The sequence below is a fragment of the Macaca fascicularis genome, chromosome 7 (genome assembly GCF_037993035.2).
Source record: "Macaca fascicularis isolate 582-1 chromosome 7, T2T-MFA8v1.1".
Classification (NCBI taxonomy): Eukaryota; Metazoa; Chordata; class Mammalia; order Primates; family Cercopithecidae; genus Macaca; species Macaca fascicularis.
In genome coordinates, this window is record NC_088381.1 from 38,667,597 (window position 1) to 38,685,385 (window position 17,789).

At 42.9% G+C, this 17,789-nt stretch overlaps 1 protein-coding gene across 1 annotated transcript; it reads right to left on the minus strand.

Annotated features, from left to right (window-relative positions):
• Window positions 1-15,391: 15,391 nt before the first annotated feature.
• On the minus strand, window positions 15,392-17,173 carry C2CD4B (C2 calcium dependent domain containing 4B). Its single transcript, XM_045395564.3, has 2 exons — window positions 17,087-17,173; window positions 15,392-16,885 (listed from the first exon to the last, which is right to left on the minus strand). The coding sequence occupies exon 2, from the start codon at window positions 16,843-16,845 to the stop codon at window positions 15,751-15,753; it is 1,095 nt and encodes a 364-aa protein (XP_045251499.1). The 5' UTR covers window positions 16,846-16,885; window positions 17,087-17,173; the 3' UTR covers window positions 15,392-15,750.
• Window positions 17,174-17,789: the final 616 nt, after the last annotated feature.

Genomic DNA, 17,789 nt, shown 5'->3' on the forward strand with positions numbered 1-17,789 from the left:
ATTGAGACACACAGAAAACAGGAACTCATTTCACAATGAAAACTAAGCTTATTTTGATTCTCACTCCAACAACCCATGAAATATTAAATTTCCCCCCAAACAGGAAAGGCTTGCAAGCTGTGTAAGTTCTAAGCCAATTCTCACGATCTTAAGAGTTACGCATTCCCAGGACTGTGCTATGGGTTGCTTTCAGAGTTTTGAAAAGCACAGAAATGACCTCTTTTAAGCCAATATGAATAGTTATCCATTATTTGATTTTAGATATCACAAAAGCTTTCTGTCTGGCGGGATTCCTGTGTGTGTATATATGTTTTGGGTCTAAGGTAACTTGGTAATTCCATATTGAAACATACTGAATTCAGAATTTAATCTCAGTTGAAGAATTTCCACCTCTATCTACTTTCACTCCTCTTTCCAGTGAAGAGGTGCCTGGACCAAGCCATTACCAGGCACCAGGCCAGGGTCTTTGCAGATATTATCTCTGATTCCTAGTGCAACTCTAAGTAAGGTGAGTTTCATTATTATCAGCCCTACTCTGCAAATGGGAAAACTGAGGCTGATTGAATTTAAGTAAGTTGCCTGAAGTCACCCTGGTATGAAGTGGATGAGTCTTAACGGAACACAGATGGCCTGATTTCACTCTGCCTTCCCACAAATAGTAGGCAAATCCATTAAAAATTATAAGTAGAAATGTTTGGAGTGTTCCTTCAAACAAAAACTTTGCCCTTTATCTTTAAGAGTGTATATGTGTGAGCTGAAAGAATGAGGCTTGGGGAGGACAGGATGAAATAGACAAAGTTAGAGAACACTAAAGTTTGTGAAAACACTCACAATTGAGGACCAATGAAAATGATAAAGCATGTCAGAAAGCATAAAGTTAGGAAGAGGTAAAAACATAACCCATTTTGCAAATGTTTGGTTCCAGCTAAGCCTTTGGGAACAGATCTTGAGGAGGCAGGGAGGAGATAGGAAGGCAGGCCCAGGGTGACTGTGCTGTGGACACTCATCCAACACCAGCCTTACCCCATTCCTCCTCTTCACTGTGTGCCTTCTTCCCTTGTTCCCTATGGCTCAACATTGAACGTGTCTTCCACAGTCCCCATTTAGCCAGCCTTCCTACAGGACTGCAACCTCTTTTCTTGGATCCTCAATCTTGGTCCCGGACCCAGTCTCTAGGGACTTGCACGTTACCCCCGGACCATTCCATCTGTCCAGGCTTCACCACCTAAGCATTAGGCCCACACCTCTGGGTTTATCTCTATGAAAATCATATTATCCACCTGAACCATCTTCCCTCATGGAGCCCTTGAAGTGTGTAAAAGGAAAGCCACCTGCGAGCCGGACTTCATCAGGGAAGATCCCAGGGAACCAGGAGAGAGAAAGCAGATGGTAAGAACAGCAGGGTCTGCCCCGTCCGTAAGGGGGCCCTTGAAAGCTAGATCTAATCAGAGTTTCATCTTTGCATCTGCCTCTGTTGGGCATCTTTCACTTTGTCCTGCTTTTTAGACATGTCTTTCTCTTTCATAAGATTATAAGTGTCTTGAAGAACTTACACAGTAAGTGCTCCCTAAACCTTCTCTAATGCTCCATAATATTCTCTCCTCTTGAGAAGAGGAAGCACCCCAGAGTGGCCTGTTTTACAAGGAAAACACAGTCTGGACAAACAGCTGCAGAATATCAGTAGACCTCCCTCCTGTCCTCCAACCAGCCTCACCAGATCCTTTCCCTTTCTGGATTTCTGTTCATTGGAACATAAGCGGTATCATGACCCTGACCACATAATGGTGAGTGGAAACACAAAGAACAGAACTGATTAGGCTGTTGGAGTTTCCTGTCACATGATCTGTATGGAAACAAAGCCACATCAGATGTTCCATTCACAGCTCTTCAATTTTCCTCTGCTTTTATCTCAAGTTAGTTGCCTTACAAGTTATTTGTATTTGTTCCCTTTCTCAGGGAAAATGTACTTACTATTTTATTTTTTAGCAGCATCCTTATAATATCCATCTTTGGAGAAAATTTCTGGGACACAGGCAGATGTATTTGATTCCTGGTATAGTTATAGCACTAATACCTCATAGTAAACTGCATTAGGACATTTTCTCTAAGCCTTGATTTATGCAGAATTTACATTTTCAGGCTAATGCCTGGGAAAAAATTGTGAGATGAGTGAAGTTTGTTTTTAATATCCGTCCTACTCCACCATCCCACTGTTCCTCAAACCCCACCTCCACCCGTGTCTGCCTGCAGCAGGCACCTCAGCTCTCATGCCCGGAGTCTTCTACAGGGAAGAAAAAGTGTTAAGAACTTGATCTCTGCAGCCAGCCTGCCTGGGTTCAAATCCAAGTTCTAACCCCTCACTAATTGTTTTTTTGTTTTTTTGTGGGTTTTTTTGTTTGTTTGTTTTTGTTTTTTTTGAGATGGAGTCTCGCTCTGTCACGCAGGCTGGAGTGCAGTGGCGCGATCTCAGCTCACTGCAAGCTCCGCCTCCTGGGTTCACGCCATTCTCCTGCCTCAGTCTCCTGAGTAGCTGGGACTACAGGCGCCCGCCACAACGCCCAGCTAATTTTTTGTATTTCTAGTAGAGATGGGGTTTCACTGTGTTAGCCAGGATGGTCTCGATCTCCTGACCTCGTGATCCGCCCACCTCAGCCTCCCAAAGTGCTGGGATTGCAGGCGTGAGCCACCGCGCCCGGCCACCCCTCACTAATTGCTGAATGGTCTCAGCAACACTAGACCTTTCTGTCGCTTACGTTATTCATCTGCAAAGTAGGAATAGTAATAGGCTACCACGAGGATCAAATGTCTTAATAGATGTAAAACACTTAGAACAATGCCTTGCACTTAGAATGCACTGATTAATAATGTTACGCTCTTATCCCTCCTGTTCTCATCCCTGATTCCAATGATACTGTTTGACAGTTGCTCTGAGACACTGGGGCATGGACCTGTTCTCGCAGCCAGCCCCTCCTCTTTTCGCTTCCCTGTCCACTTGCACCAACCACTCCTTTGCCAATGACCTTGAGTCCCTTGCCCTCTTGCCTGTCTTTGCTCCCATGCAGCTGTGGATATGGGCTGCACCCATCAGCTGCAACTTGGCCTCACTTCCCTTGCTTATTGGGAAGCCTGCAGCCTATCCCAAAAGGTACCTACCGCAGAAGGCCTTCAGCCCCAGGTGGTTCTGACGGGCCTCAGTATAGGCTTCCCACCTGGCAGAGGGAGTAACATAAGTTGTAAGCCTGATCCTGCAAAGCCACTAGTGGTTCTGCTCTGGAGCCAAGAGACACCCCAGCACTGTCCTTTTTCTCTCTTCCAGAGGACCTCAATTCCAGAGGCAAATCTTTGGCCTTTGTCACATGGGACAGAGTCCAAGACCTCCTTGCCAAGATCCTGGGGAGAAATTAGCTCACACCACTGTATGAGTTCCCCCATTACGAATTCTTCTCTCCTTGCTTTGAGGAGGGGCACAGCCCAGGACATCTCAAAGGGCTGAAGGTCCCTTACCTGTTAATCACGCCCTTCCATAGAGTAGAATCTGCCCCTCACCTGGCTCCTAGGCTCTCTCCAGCAACAACCTCTCCTTTCCCAGCATTGCTCCACAACCATCCACCATCACTCAGCGGCCCAACGTACTGATGCAAAGACCTGGGGCTCACACAGAGGCCCTCTCCTCACATTCTGTTCTCCCAGAGGTAGGAACATTCACATAATTGAGACTTGCAATCCCTGGCACAGGCCATCACTCCAGGGCCAGGGCATTGAGAGGATGTGCTGAATTAGCCTCGGGACCTCATATAAGGTAGAGATCAGGCAAGGCAAATTCAGAATGATCTGATTCAGAGAATGGGGTCAACACTGGGATGGGGTCAGGAGCCAGGACACAATCCCCCTCAGGCAAAGTCAGCCAGAAAACCCTGGTTTCTAGACATCCAGCTAAGAATGGGGCCCCACTCAGATTCTGAATTCTCCAGATGTCCCTTCTGGTATCATGGAAACAACTTGACCAGGTGTTTGATATATGTTGAAAGGCTTGGAATAGGCCAGAATTTTACATAATAATTTGTATAATTCTTAGAAGAACTCCCCAAAATAGATGATATTACATCCCGATTCCAAAATGAGGAAACAGAGGCACAGAGAAAAAAGTAAACCCCTGAAGGTCACATGGCTCATAAGTAAAGAAAAAACAGTTGGATTTCAAAATCCATGCTCTTAACCACTACCTTGTACAACCTGGGTTACATGAGCAGCTCTGCAATTGCTTAGCTTGAAAATCTAGGCTTATTTCTGAGTTTTGGTTTTCTCTTTGTACTTCCCTCCCAGGTAGAAGATTATGATAAATAAATAAATAAATGGGTGCATATAAAATCCTCACCATGATACCTTAATAGTAAACATGCAATAAATGTTAGTTATCAACCCCAACATCATATCATTACTATTACTAGTGCCAAATACACACAGATGGATTCTTGTCAGAGTTCGCCTGCCTCACCCTTTCCTTTGCCTGTTTCCCTGCACTAGCGTAGACCCCTGACAGCTCCTAGTTACTCCCAGGCTGCCTCCACCGAGTTTCCAGTCTTTATTAAAGACAGGCCTCTTTTGATTGTAAAATAATCCTATGATGTAAATAGAGCTAAGATTTAGCAAGATTAAGCACCTTGCCCAAGGATAATTCTTTCCGATTCTAAAACAATCTCTATAAAATCAAGTACAGTGTTTTGATTGTTTTTTCAATTGGAAACTCAGCTTTGAAAACAAAATTATGAATAAAGAAAAGCATTGCCGTGGGTCCCACCATCCTACCACAGTACTCGTAGTCATGTTTCTGTATTTCTCACCAGGCTTTGCCCACCTCTGAAGAGGCTGACTTCTCTTCTGCGGATTCACTGCCTGCAGGAGACAGCTGATAGCACAGTTCACTCGAGTGAGGGCTGGCCCCAAAATCCCACCGACAGATTCTAGAGTGATGATGAGAGAAATCCAGAATGATTCTAATTTAACCTGAGCAGAAAAATGTAACTAAACTAGAATAGATAGTAAGTGGAAATAAGCATCCCTTTAGAAGCAATCAGAGTCTCTTTGTGCCATTATTTCCTCCTAAATTACACTATGTCTAATTCTCTCCTATGAGCTGTTAAAATTATGCAGGCATATAATCTAGTCATATATTTATTAATTATTCAGTAAGCCAAAACCAAAGGCAAAATACGAACTTTAATCCTGTCCTTCTCCTTTTTCCCCCATATCATTGACCACATCAAGTCTGGGTTTTCAAATTTGTCTTTTTTTTTTTAGTTAGGAGATTTTTGGAAATAAGGACTTCCTATAAAAAATTTTACATAGAGTAGTAGAAATTTGTGACCATCTACTGTCAGTGTAGGGACTGACACCCTTCGAACATCTTATGGAATATGGGTTAAGGTAGAAGAAAAATGGGGAAGGGAGTTAGAGACGATAGAACTCTAGGTTGGCCTGAGTGTCCTCTCACTTCTAGCCGACTACCTGAAGCTGGCTCCAGGTGATCTTTCTCCATTTTGTCCATTTTTTATTTGATGACCAATTGCCCAACACTGATGCATTTCATCTATATTCATGGCAGGCCTACCTCCTACACATACAGCTTGGTTAGAGGGTATTAGCAGGAATACATAAAGAGGTGTAAGAAATGCACCCTGATTCAAGGAGCTTACAGTTCAACTGGGACCAGAAGAACCAGAAGACCTGGGATTGATTCTCAGCTCCTTCACTCACTACCTGGGTTAGCATGAGCAGTTTATTAAAGTTCATTTTCTGTAAAACAGAGCAAACAATAATAATAGTGTCTATACCTGACAAAGGGTTACTGCTGGGATCAAAAGGTGTACATTTTGTGGAAGCACTTTACACATAGGAAGTGATATTCAGAAAATTATTATTAATATGTACAGAAGGTGTATATACAAGTCAAAACAGCACCTCTCAGGCTGTTATCATTTTACAAGTTTGGATCTTCTAAGATGATCCTTTCAGAGACATGTTTCCTGCAAGATGTGATGCATGCAATTCAGGTAAGCTACCATCAAGTACACTGTCTTACCTGAAAAAGTAGTTGACATTTTGACACGGTTTGCAGGCCAACCAAATGATCTGCATCAAAATTAATGCACCAGGCAGGAAGAATGGCAGCCTGGTCCGAGCAGCAGAAAGTGACTAACTTCGCCAAGTATTTATTGAGTGACTTCTATGCATCATGCACTGTGCTGGGAATAAGAAGACAAAAGGCATGATCCCTGCCCTCAAGGAACTTACAGTCTACTAAGGCAGACTAACAATTATAATAGGACAGTTGTACAATAGGATTATATACAGTCTGATGGGCCCAAAGGGGAAGAATCCCTACCTGGGAGACTTGGGGTGGGAGGGACCTTTCCAGGGAGGGTGCTGTTTGAGCTGGAACCTGCAGAATGAGCAGGAGTTTTGAGGCAGATTAATAGTGGACTGACACTCCCAGAAGAAGCTTCACAAACTCCAAGCTTTTCTACTGTGTTTTCCTCTAGATGAGCCTTTTACAATTAGGAGAAGACTTCTTATATGAGTACCTCTACTCTTAGCTATCTGCTCTGTGTATAACATTTTTATATCAAATACGTTTGTTGGTTAGCTTTTTCTTTTATCAGTTCTACAAGTTTAATGGCTTGTGTGTAAATACAGTTTCAACAATGTTTCGTCTTATGATCATGATGAAAAATTCACACAGCACAAATTTGATCAGGATACAGTAAAGAGATACATTCATGGCACAGGAAGTGGACCTTCTCCTTGCTGCAGAGGAATACTGGAGACAGGGGATCCCAGAGGATAAGGTTGGAGGAGTTGGACTGGAGAGAGACTAGAATGGATCTTAAATTTTAATGCTAAGAATTCTGGGTGATGTCAGATATAGAAGGATTTTGTTTGCAATACAAGTAGAGTGTTAGGAAATTAAATCTGATGGTAGTACAGTTTAAACTCATTTTTCAAAGGATAGATTATAGATAGAAAAGGATAATGAGAAAAATGTTATGGTAAAATGTTAATATTTGGAAATAGGTGAAGGGTACATGGGAGTTCTAGTAACAGTTTTAGCAACTGTTCTGTAAACCTGAATTACTTAAAAATAGTAATAATAATTAAAAAAACACACGATGATGTTGAAGAAGGAAACGCAGAGCAGCACAAGTAAAGGAGGAAGATGCGGTGGCTCTGAGCCAGGTAGCTAGGAGGAGGAGTGGAACACTGTCTGAGCGTTTCTGACATATGAGGCACCACCTCCTGACAGACAGAGACAAGGGATATCCATTCTTTTGTAAATCAGAAACTGGTCACCCATCTGCAAAATACATCCTGTTCTGTTGCCAGATAAAATAAAATACGGATTTTTCCCTGTTAGGGTAAATACTAGTGTCCAGTCACATAAGGATATTTTGACAAAGCCTTGATATTCCCAAATGATGAAACCTCCTAGTGATGGCTGGATTTTAGAGGCACACACCAGCTGAACTGTTATTTCTCTCTCTGGAATACGGCAGATGGACTCTGAAGTGTAAAACCAGTAGAATGGAAAGATGTAATTTTTTGTGTTTTTGTCATTTAGTGCACTCATCCAGACATGTTCCCAGTAGACTACCCTAGTACAGGCTGAAGAGAGATGTGCATAAAGCCATGCGGCAAAATTATAATCATTTTCGTGAGCTAGAGAGGAGGTGTTCAAATTACATATGAAAATGAAAAACTGTTTACCTATTACTATGATTTTGCTCTGAATAAACGCAACAATCTCATTTAACCCTTCTCATCTTCACACTCAATATTTTAGAAAAGACAAAACCTTAGTTCAAAGAAATTAAACATTTCAAAGGCCATGCAGAGTATAGATTTGTCTTTCTGGCCTTTCTTTTCTTTCTCTTCTCTTCTCTCTCCTTTTCTGGCCCTTCCCCTTCCCCTTCCCTCTCCTTTTTTGTATGCAGGAGGTTTATTGGGTGTTGCTCTTGGGATCAATACCTGTGGGGAAGTGAAAGAAGTAGGATTGCTCAGAGAACAAGTTTCAGAGGGGATCTGAGCTATGAGCTGTCAATAGCCAAACCTCTCAGTAGCTACAGGAGTGAGTACTTCAGTCCTGGGAGGGGAGTGAGTAGATGTGGGAGACATACCATAATATCCACTACAGATTTAAATATTTTTCCCATAAATATTTCTATATGTATATCTAAAGGACAAACACATTCTTTAAAAACATATTTCTAGGCCGGGCGCGGTGGCTCAAGCCTGTAATCCCAGCACTTTGGGAGGCCGAGACGGGCGGACCATGAGGTCAGGAGATCGAGACCATCCTGGCTGACACGGTGAAACCCCGTCTCTACTAAAAAATACAAAAAACTAGCCGGGCGAGGTGGCGGGCGCCTGTAGTCCCAGATACTCGGGAGGCTGAGGCAGGAGAATGGCGTGAACCCGGGATGTGGAGCTTGCAGTGAGCCGAGATCTGGCCACTGCACTCCAGCCTGGGCGGCAGAGCGAGACTCCGTCTCAAAAAAAAAAAAACAAACAAACAAAAAAAACACATATTTCTAATGCCATTACCATACCCAAATTTAGTTATCAATAATTCATTAATATCCAATCCGTATTCAGCATTCGAGTTTCCAATTGTCTGATAAATATAACTATAGATTTATTTTATTTATTTATTTATTTTTTTGAGACGGAGTCTCACTCTGTCACCCAGGCTGGAGTACAGTGGCTCGATCTCGGCTCACTGCAAGCTCCACCTCCCGGGTGCACACCATTCTCCTGCCTCAGCCTCCTGAGTAGCTGGGACGACAGGCGCCCGCCACTACTCCCTAATTTTTTGTATTTTTAGTAGAGACGGGGTTTCACTGTGTTAGCCAGGATGGTCTCGATCTCCCGACCTCAAGATCCGCCCGCCTCGGTCTCCCAAAGTGCTGGAATTACAAGCGTGAGCCACCACGCCCGGCCAAATATAACTATATATTATTTATTTATTTATTTATAGTTTGCTTGATTTGGGGTTCAAATAAGGCCCATAAATTACAATCAATTAATATATCTTTTTGTTTATTTTATCTTTAAAATGACACATGATAATTGTACATATTTATGGGATACCTAGTGATGTTTTGATACATAAAATGTACAGTGATTATATCAGGCTAATTAGCATAGCCATTCATCTTAAACATTTACCTAATAAGCAACCTCAACTCTTCTTTCTTACTTCCTAAAAGGAAGAAGCATTTGTCTCATCAGGAGCTGACCTACACACTCAGCTACTCAGATGGGCTCAATAGTTCTAAAGCTAAAATCTTTCCTCTTGCAGGAATCGGTTCAGGATTGGGATTGCAACCCAAGCTGGGTCATTAAAATACATATAGACATTCTTCCTTAGTCTTATGGGTATGCTTTTAAAAGCAAGGCCTTCTCATCAGCCTGGACCTCATGAGAAATTATGGAGTAGTTCCTGGTGGTTACTGGCCAACATCCTAGGCCTCTAAGTGTGGCCTGCCTCAGGATAGAATGATTCTGTCTCACAAGGAATGCTGAAGGGATTTCATCACACTGAAGGAAAAGGATGCTAACATGTAACAAGAAAACATCTGAAGCTACAAAACTCACTGACAAAAGTAAGCATACAGACAAATTCAGAATACTCTCATACCGTAATCACGGTATATAAACCAATTATATTAAGTATCTTTTCTGACAATGGAATAAAACTAGAAATCAACAGAAGGAACTTTGAAAACTGGACAAATACATGAAAATTAAACAACATGCTCCTGAATGACTAATGGATCAATGAAGAAATTAAAAAGAAAATTTTAAAAATTATTCTGATAAATGGAAATGAAAACACAACTTTTCAAAACCTATACATACAACAAAAGCAGTTCTAAGAGGCAAGTTTATGGCAATAAATACCTACATCTAAAAGGTGGAAAGTGCTCCAAAAAAAAAAAACTACTCTAACATTGCACCTCAAGGAACTAGAAAAATGAGAAAAAACAAAACCCCAAATTAGTAGAATAAAGGAAATAATAAAAATCGGAGCAGAAATAAGTGAAATAGAGACAAAAAAATCAACACAAAAGATCAACAAAACAAAGAGTTGGTTTTTTGAAAAGATAAAAATTGATGAACATCCTTTTTTTACGGCTGCATAGTATTCCATGGTGTATATGTGCCACATTTTCTTAATCCAGTCTGTCACTGATGGACATTTGGGTTGATTCCAAGTCTTTGCTATTGTGAATAGTGCCATAAAAAACATACGTGTGCATGTGTCTTTATAGCAGCATGATTTATAAACCTTTGGGTATATACCCAGTAATGGGATGGCTGGGTCATATGGTACATCTAGTTCTAGATCCTTGAGGAATCGCCATACTGTTTTCCATAATGGTTGAACTAGTTTACAATCCCACCAACAGTGTAAAAGTGTTCCTGTTTCTCCACATCCTCTCCAGCACCTGTTGTTTCCTGACTTTTTAATGTATGGATGAGTTTGTGTCCTTTGTACGGACATGGATGCAGCTGGAAACCATCATTCTCAGCAAACTATCTCAAGAACAGAAAACCAAACACCGCATGTTCTCACTCATAGGTGGGAACTGAACAATGAGATCACTTGGACTCGGGAAGGGGAACATCACACACCAGGGCCTATCATGGGGAGGGGGGAGGGGGGAGGGGGGAGTGGGGAGGGATTGCATTGGGAGTTATACCTGATGTAAATAACGAGTTGATGGGTGCTGACAAGTTGATGGGTGCAGCACACCAACATGGCACAAGTATACATATGTAACAAACCTGCACGTTATGCACATGTACCCTAGAACTTAAAGTATAATAATAAAATAATAATAATAATAAAAGACTAAAATAAATAAATAAATAGAAAAAATATAAAAATTTAAAAAATTTGATGAACATAAAGCTAGAGTAACTACTATGGTTTGAATGTGTCCCCCATATTTCATGTGTTTGAAAATTAACCCCTAAATTCATATTTGATGGGCTATTGGGAGGTAATTAGGATTAGATGAGGTCATCAGGGTGGGGCCCCATAATAAGATTAGTGTCTCTATAAGAAGAGAAAGAGGAATGTAAGCTATCATGTTCTTGCCCTCTTGTCATGTGATACCCTCCACCATGTTATGATGCAACAAAAAAACTCTAATCAGATAGAGCTGCTTGATCTTGAACTTCTCGGCCTCCAGAAATGTCAGAAATAAATTTCTTTTGTAAATAAATTACCCAGCATGTGGTTTTCTGTTATAGCAACAAAAAATGTACTAACACACTATGAAAAAAAAAAGATACGTGACTCAAATAAATAAAATCAGAGATAAAAAAGAAGACATTATAACTCATACCACAGAAACACAAAGGATCATAAGAGACTATTATGAATGACTTATATGTTAATGAATTGGAAAACCTAGAAGAAATGAATTAACTCCTGGACACACACAACCTACTAAGACTGAATCATGAAGAAATAGAAAACCCAATCAGACCAACAATGAGTAATAAGATTGAATCAGTAATAAAATGTCTCCCGTCAAAAAAAGCCTAGGACCTAATGGTTTCACTGCTGAATTTTACCAAACATTTAAAGAACTAACCAATTCTTCTCAAGCTATTCTCAAAAAATGGAAGGGGAGGGAATTCTTCCAAACTCATTCTTTGAGGCCAGAATTACCCTGACACCAAAATTAGAAAAAAATACAACAAAAAAGAAAACTATAGGCCAATATCCCTGAAGAACACAAATACAAAAATCCTCAACAAATTACTAGCAAACTGAATTCAATAGCATAGTGAAAAGATCCTTCACCATGATAAAGTGGGATTCATCCCAGAGATACAAGGATAGTTCAATATATACGAATCAAAAAACAAGTAAACAATCCCTTTTATGATAGCTACAAAAAATAAAATTTTTAAACTCTGAATAATTTTTTTTATTTCAATAGGTTTCTGGGGAACAGGTGGTGTTTCCTTACATGAACAAGTTATTTAGTGGTGATTTCTGAGATTTTGGTGCAACCATCATCCGAGTAGTATACACTGTACCCAACGTGTAGTCTTTTATTCCTCACCGAGCTCCAAGTACCCCAAAGTCCATTGTATCATTTTTGTGCCTTTGCATCCTCATAGCTTAGCTCCCACTTATCAGTGAGAACATATGATGCTTGAAAACCTCAGAAAAAGTTCAACCAAGGAGGTGAAAGATCTCCACAATGAAAACTATAAAACATTGGTGAAAGAAATTGAAAAGGACACAAAGAAATGAAAACATATCCTGTGTTCATGGACTGGAAAAATTAATATTGTTAAAATGCCCACACTGTCCAAAGCAATCTACAGATTGAATGCAATACCTATCAAGATACCAATGACATTCCCCACAGAAATAGAAAAAAAAATCCTTATATTTGTGTAGAATCACAGAAGACCCTGAATAGCCAGAGCAATTTTGAGGCAAAAGGATAAAGCTGAAGGCATCACCCTACATCACTTCAAAATATATTACAAAGTTGTAATAACCAAAACAGCATGGTATTGGCATAAAAACCGACACATAGACCAGTGGAGCAGAATAGACAATCGAGAAATAGATCTAAACATTTACGACTGATTTTCAATGAAGGTGCCAAGAAGACACATTGGGAAAGGACAGTCCCTTTAATAAATGGTGCTAGGAAAACGATATGAACATGCAGAAGAATGAAACTAGACCCCTATCTTTCACCACATACAAAAGTTAAACTCAAAATGGATTACAAACTTAAATGTAAGATCCCAAACTGTGAAACTGCTACAAGAAAACATAAGGGAAAAACTTCATGACATTGGTCTGGCCAAGAATTATTTATATAGGACCTCAAAAGCATAGGCAACAAAACAAAAAATAGACAAATGAAATTACATGACACTAAAAAGCTTCTGCACAGCAAAGGACACAATCAACAGAATGAAGAGACAACCTATAGAACGGGGGAAATTTTTGAAAGCTATGCATCAGGCAAGGGGTTAATATCCAGAGTATATGATAAATTCAGACAACTCAATAGCAAACAAACAAATTTAAAAATCCAAATAATCTGATTTTAAAATGGGCAAAAGAAGACGTACAAATAGCCAACACGTAGATGAAAAAGTACTCAGCATCACTAATCATCAGGAAAGTGAAAATCGAAATCACAATAAAGTACCACCTCACCTCAGCTAATGTGGCTCTTACCAAAAAGACAAAAACAAAAAACAAATGCTAGCAACAACATAGAGAAGGCAGAACTCTTATACACTGTTGGTGGGAATGTAAATTAATACACCCATTATGAAGATGACAAACATTCTTCAAAAATTTGAAAATAGAACTACTAGAGGCTCCAGCAATTTCACTAGTGGGTATATATTCAAAGGAAAGGAAATCAGTATGTTGAAAAGATATCTTTACTCCCATCTTAATTGGTGCACTATTCACACTAGCTAAGGTATGGAATCAACTTAAGTGTCCATCAAGGAATGAATGGATAAAATAATTTAGTATCTATACACAATGGATTGCTATTCAGCCATTAAAAAATGAAATCCTATCATTTGCAACGATGTGGATGAACCTAGTGAAAATGATGTTAAGTGAAATAAGCCCAGCACAGGAGAAATACTGCATGCCGCTCCTAGTCAGCCATCTTGCTGATGTCACTCTCAGATTTCAGTGATCTTGACATTATATATATTTATATAAATTTACATATTTGTGTAAATATATAAAATATATAAATTTATATAAATATATATTATCAGTCACAAACAAATGTTGTATTTCATCAAGTGCTCATTCCAGATTCTTTACCTATTAAGTCAATTTTTTACATGAAGTTTCATTTTTGTCAAATTGAGCCCTCTGAAAAGGAATGACGTCTTTATGTATGTCATCTTCATTATGTTCTCTGAGGTCTACAGAATGAAACTAATTCCATTTTTACTAAATACATGTATTTATTTTTACTAAATAAAAACATGTATTTATTTATGAATATATTTATTTATGAATACATAGGTTATTTACGAATACATATGTATTTATATATGAATACATAGGTTGAACAGTCTCTTCTTGGAATACTTTCCTCCAAAACGTCTTCCAGAGAAGTCAGAACACTTGGTTCTTGTTTGAATTCAGCTATGCACATGAGCTGTATAGCTTTGGGCATGTCATCTCTGTGGTGTTTTCTCAATTTCAAAAGTAGTTTGATGAGATTATTTTTAAAGGCTGTTCACTTTGAAATAATATTTAAAATCCAGGATTTTTAGTCTGATCAAATTTGTACCGAGATCTCATTATTGTAACAACAATGCAGAAGAAATTTCTGATGGAGAATGAGTGCAAACTGTTGCTCACGGGGAAATTTACCATGGGGATACTAAAGGGTTCTACTTTCCCTCTCCTGGCTCTTCTAAGTCTTCAGTCTCAGGTAGCCATACCTTTGCCAGGCTCCACTTCAGGAGCAGGGAGAAACAACTGTTAAGAAAGGAGACCTGAAGGAGTTCATTCTCTGGAACATTATTGAGCACTGTTCAACAGTACAGTGCAAGTCTTTTCAGGTTTGCTATCATATTTCACATGTATTCAAGGGTTATTTGGATATTAAGGCATATCTTCACAAAACCATGTGAGGTAGCTATTACTCCCTTTTCACTGATGGAGAAAATGAGGCTCAGGGAGATTAACTGATTTGCCCTAGTCCAGACAAGTGGCAGAAAAAAATTGAACTCTGTATCTGTCTCCCACTCCATTGTGCTTTCCACTACATGGTGGATTCCTGTAGCCCAGGGCAAATTCTCTTGGGTGTAATCAGTTTCCAGTGGACTCAGGTTTATTTGTTGAATTAACAAATGAAAATCAGTTGGATTTTAAAAACACTCTGTAGAACCCAGTGTTCAAGAAACTGACAATTTACTTCTTAACTCATCTAGGAAATCCTACGGCAAGCTAATTACTGTGTAATTAGACACACAGCTAGGTGAGAGAATGCCACAAAAAATATCACCTTGTTTACAGAGGCAGGAAAGATTTATTTTCTAAGATTTCCTAGGTAAGAGAAAGACCCCAGGAATACCTATTCCCTACATAACCATCTATTGGAAGGTCCTCCACTTCCCATTTCTTTTCCTCAGCAATTTTTGAAAAATTAACTTCCAAAAGAAACCTGTTCTTCCCACCAAGGTATTCATCCTTATGTCTCACTCTGATGTGTGCACGTGCGCGCACACAAGTTAGGCTATTACCTATGCCGCATCAATATGTAAAGCTGTGTATATGAATCGTAACACTGGGCATGACTCTGAATGAATAACTTGCTTTATTTAAAAAAAAAACTGTTAAACAATTATAGAAAATCGGAAGGAATGAAAAACAACGCAATGGGTGTACTTCCTTTCTCTCCCAGTCCCAAAACAACCCATTTTTCCTTGGAATGTAAAAACTGGTCTGGAAAGAGGAATGGGGGTCCTGTGAACAGAACGGGGAGTCATTATCTTTTTCTTCTATACCAATAAACGATGACAAATGTGGACTGAGAGAAACTAAAACGTCAATAAAGCAATATCATAAATAGAAAAATAAATAACATTTATTTTGTACCACGCGGCTGTCAGTGTCCTGAGTCTCCGGGGCAGAGCGCCTTGGGGAGGGCTGGGCCCTCAGAGCAGCAGGAGGGCGCCCAGGGACAGCTCACCCTGGCCCAGCAGGCGGCCCCGCTCCCGGCCGCGGCCCTCGTCCCAGGCCTTGACGCGAACAGCCAGGCGGCGCACCTCGTCCTCCGAGAGGCCGTCGAAGCAGAAGTCCTGGTCAAAGGAGGCCTTGCGGCTGCGCCCCACCACAATGCTGCATTGCCGACGCGCGGTGTCCGGAGGGCGTAGGACGAGGCTGAGGCGGCAGCGGACGGCACGAGGCCCCGGGGCGCCTCCTGCGAGGCCCTCAGCGCGGAGCAGCCGGAGACGGAGGCGCCCGGTTTCCGGACAGTACTCGGCGGCCAGGCGCAGGGCGTCGCCGGCGCGGCCCAGAGCCAGGGTGCCCTCGGCCTCCAGGCGCTCAGGAAGCGGGTCCCGGGACGAAGACGGGCTGGCGGAGGGGGCCCGGGCCGGGGACTGGGAGCCCGCGCGGCGCTCCTTGTCCTCGTTCCCGCTGGAGACGGAGCGGGCGCGGGCCAGGCGGCGACTCCTCCTGGCCCGCAGCGCGCGGCTCAGCAGCCCGTCGGGGGCGCGCAGAAGATGGCAGCCGCGGGGCCGCCGGACGAGCGCGTCCTCGGGCGGGCGGGGACGGCCGGGGACCGCGGGGGTGGCCGGGCCCGGAGCTCGCGGGCCGCACAGGGTCTCCAGGGGGGCGTCCGGGCCGCAGCCGCCGCCATAGGCGCGGGTCCGAGGCCGGGGCGCGGACGGGTCCCCGAGCAGGAGCGACTCCTTGCGACGCGTGTGCGGGCTCTCGAGCAGCACGCAGAAGCCGTAGGCAGTGAGCACACGGGGCAGGTGCGGCAGCGACAACGCGGCCTGCGAGCGCGGGTCCCAGTCCGTGCGGCCGGCGTCCTCGTCTGCCGCGCGGGGCCACAGGTCGCGTTCAGCGGCGCAGCGCCGGGGCAGGGCGGCGGCCCGGCTTGGAGACTCGAGCGCGCAGGGCGCCGGGAGCCGCGGCGGGATGCAGAATTCGGGGATGCGATTCGGCGTGAGCACTTTAGCAAAGGCGGGCTTCGGCGCGGAGCTGCCTGAGTTGGAGGAGCAGAGTTTCTCGAGGAGCCGCATCCTTGGAGGCTGAGGCTAGGAGTGGCGGGAAGAGATGCGCCTGCGGGAGAGAGAAGCTGCTGAGTTTGGGCGCCTGGGGCTGCTGGAGCCCCTTGACGCGGCTGGATTCCCTCCCCCGGACCCTGTAACCGTCCCGACGTGTTTAAGACCCTGGACCAGTTCCAGCCTTGCTTTCTGCACCCACAAATCAGCCCTGCTTCCGTTCTTTTGTACTAAATAAACGAATAAATAGAAATCAGACCTTTTTTCTTCAGTGTCTCTGGGACTGGTTGCAAGCTCAGTGCCAGTGGTCCCTAGCCCGCTGCTGGGGCGCCACTTTCAGTACTGCGGCCGGGAGAGTGGCGCTCCCCTTTTATACTGTAGGCTGAGTCCCGCCCAGCTGCCGCGGCCCAACCCAAAGGCGCTGCACATCCCGCCTTCCCGCCACCCTCTCCCACGACGCCGGGGGCTCTGCACTGGGCACTCAGGTCTGCGCGAAGCTGTCGCGGGAGCAGGCACTTTGTGGTCAGCTCTGGGACCCGCATTTGCAGTGAGTGCGTGGAGCCCCAGGCAAGGCCTGGGAAAGGTTGCAGGTGAAGAGAGGGCACCCTGTCGTCCTGCCAAGGAAAAATTGGCGGCTGAAAATGTTTTCGGCTTCTGGGAGAAGGTGAGGCTGGATGAGGAAACAGGAAGTTAATTTGGCTAGGAGATAAACCGTCACTCAACCTGCATGTCACCTGGACGTGACCTGCACGTCCTGGGAGCTTCTGTTATCCGGTCCCCATGCACTCAGAGTGTACAGACCAATGTGGTTTCCAAGTATTCATATACCTATTTACTGCCTGCCTCCCTCTGCTAGACTGTGGTCTTTTTGATAGCATTGACCCTGGCTCAGTCCACGCCCTAAGTACTGGTGAAGTGGGTAAATTAATCTTTGAGAAAATTTCTGATCGCTTCTTGGTCTT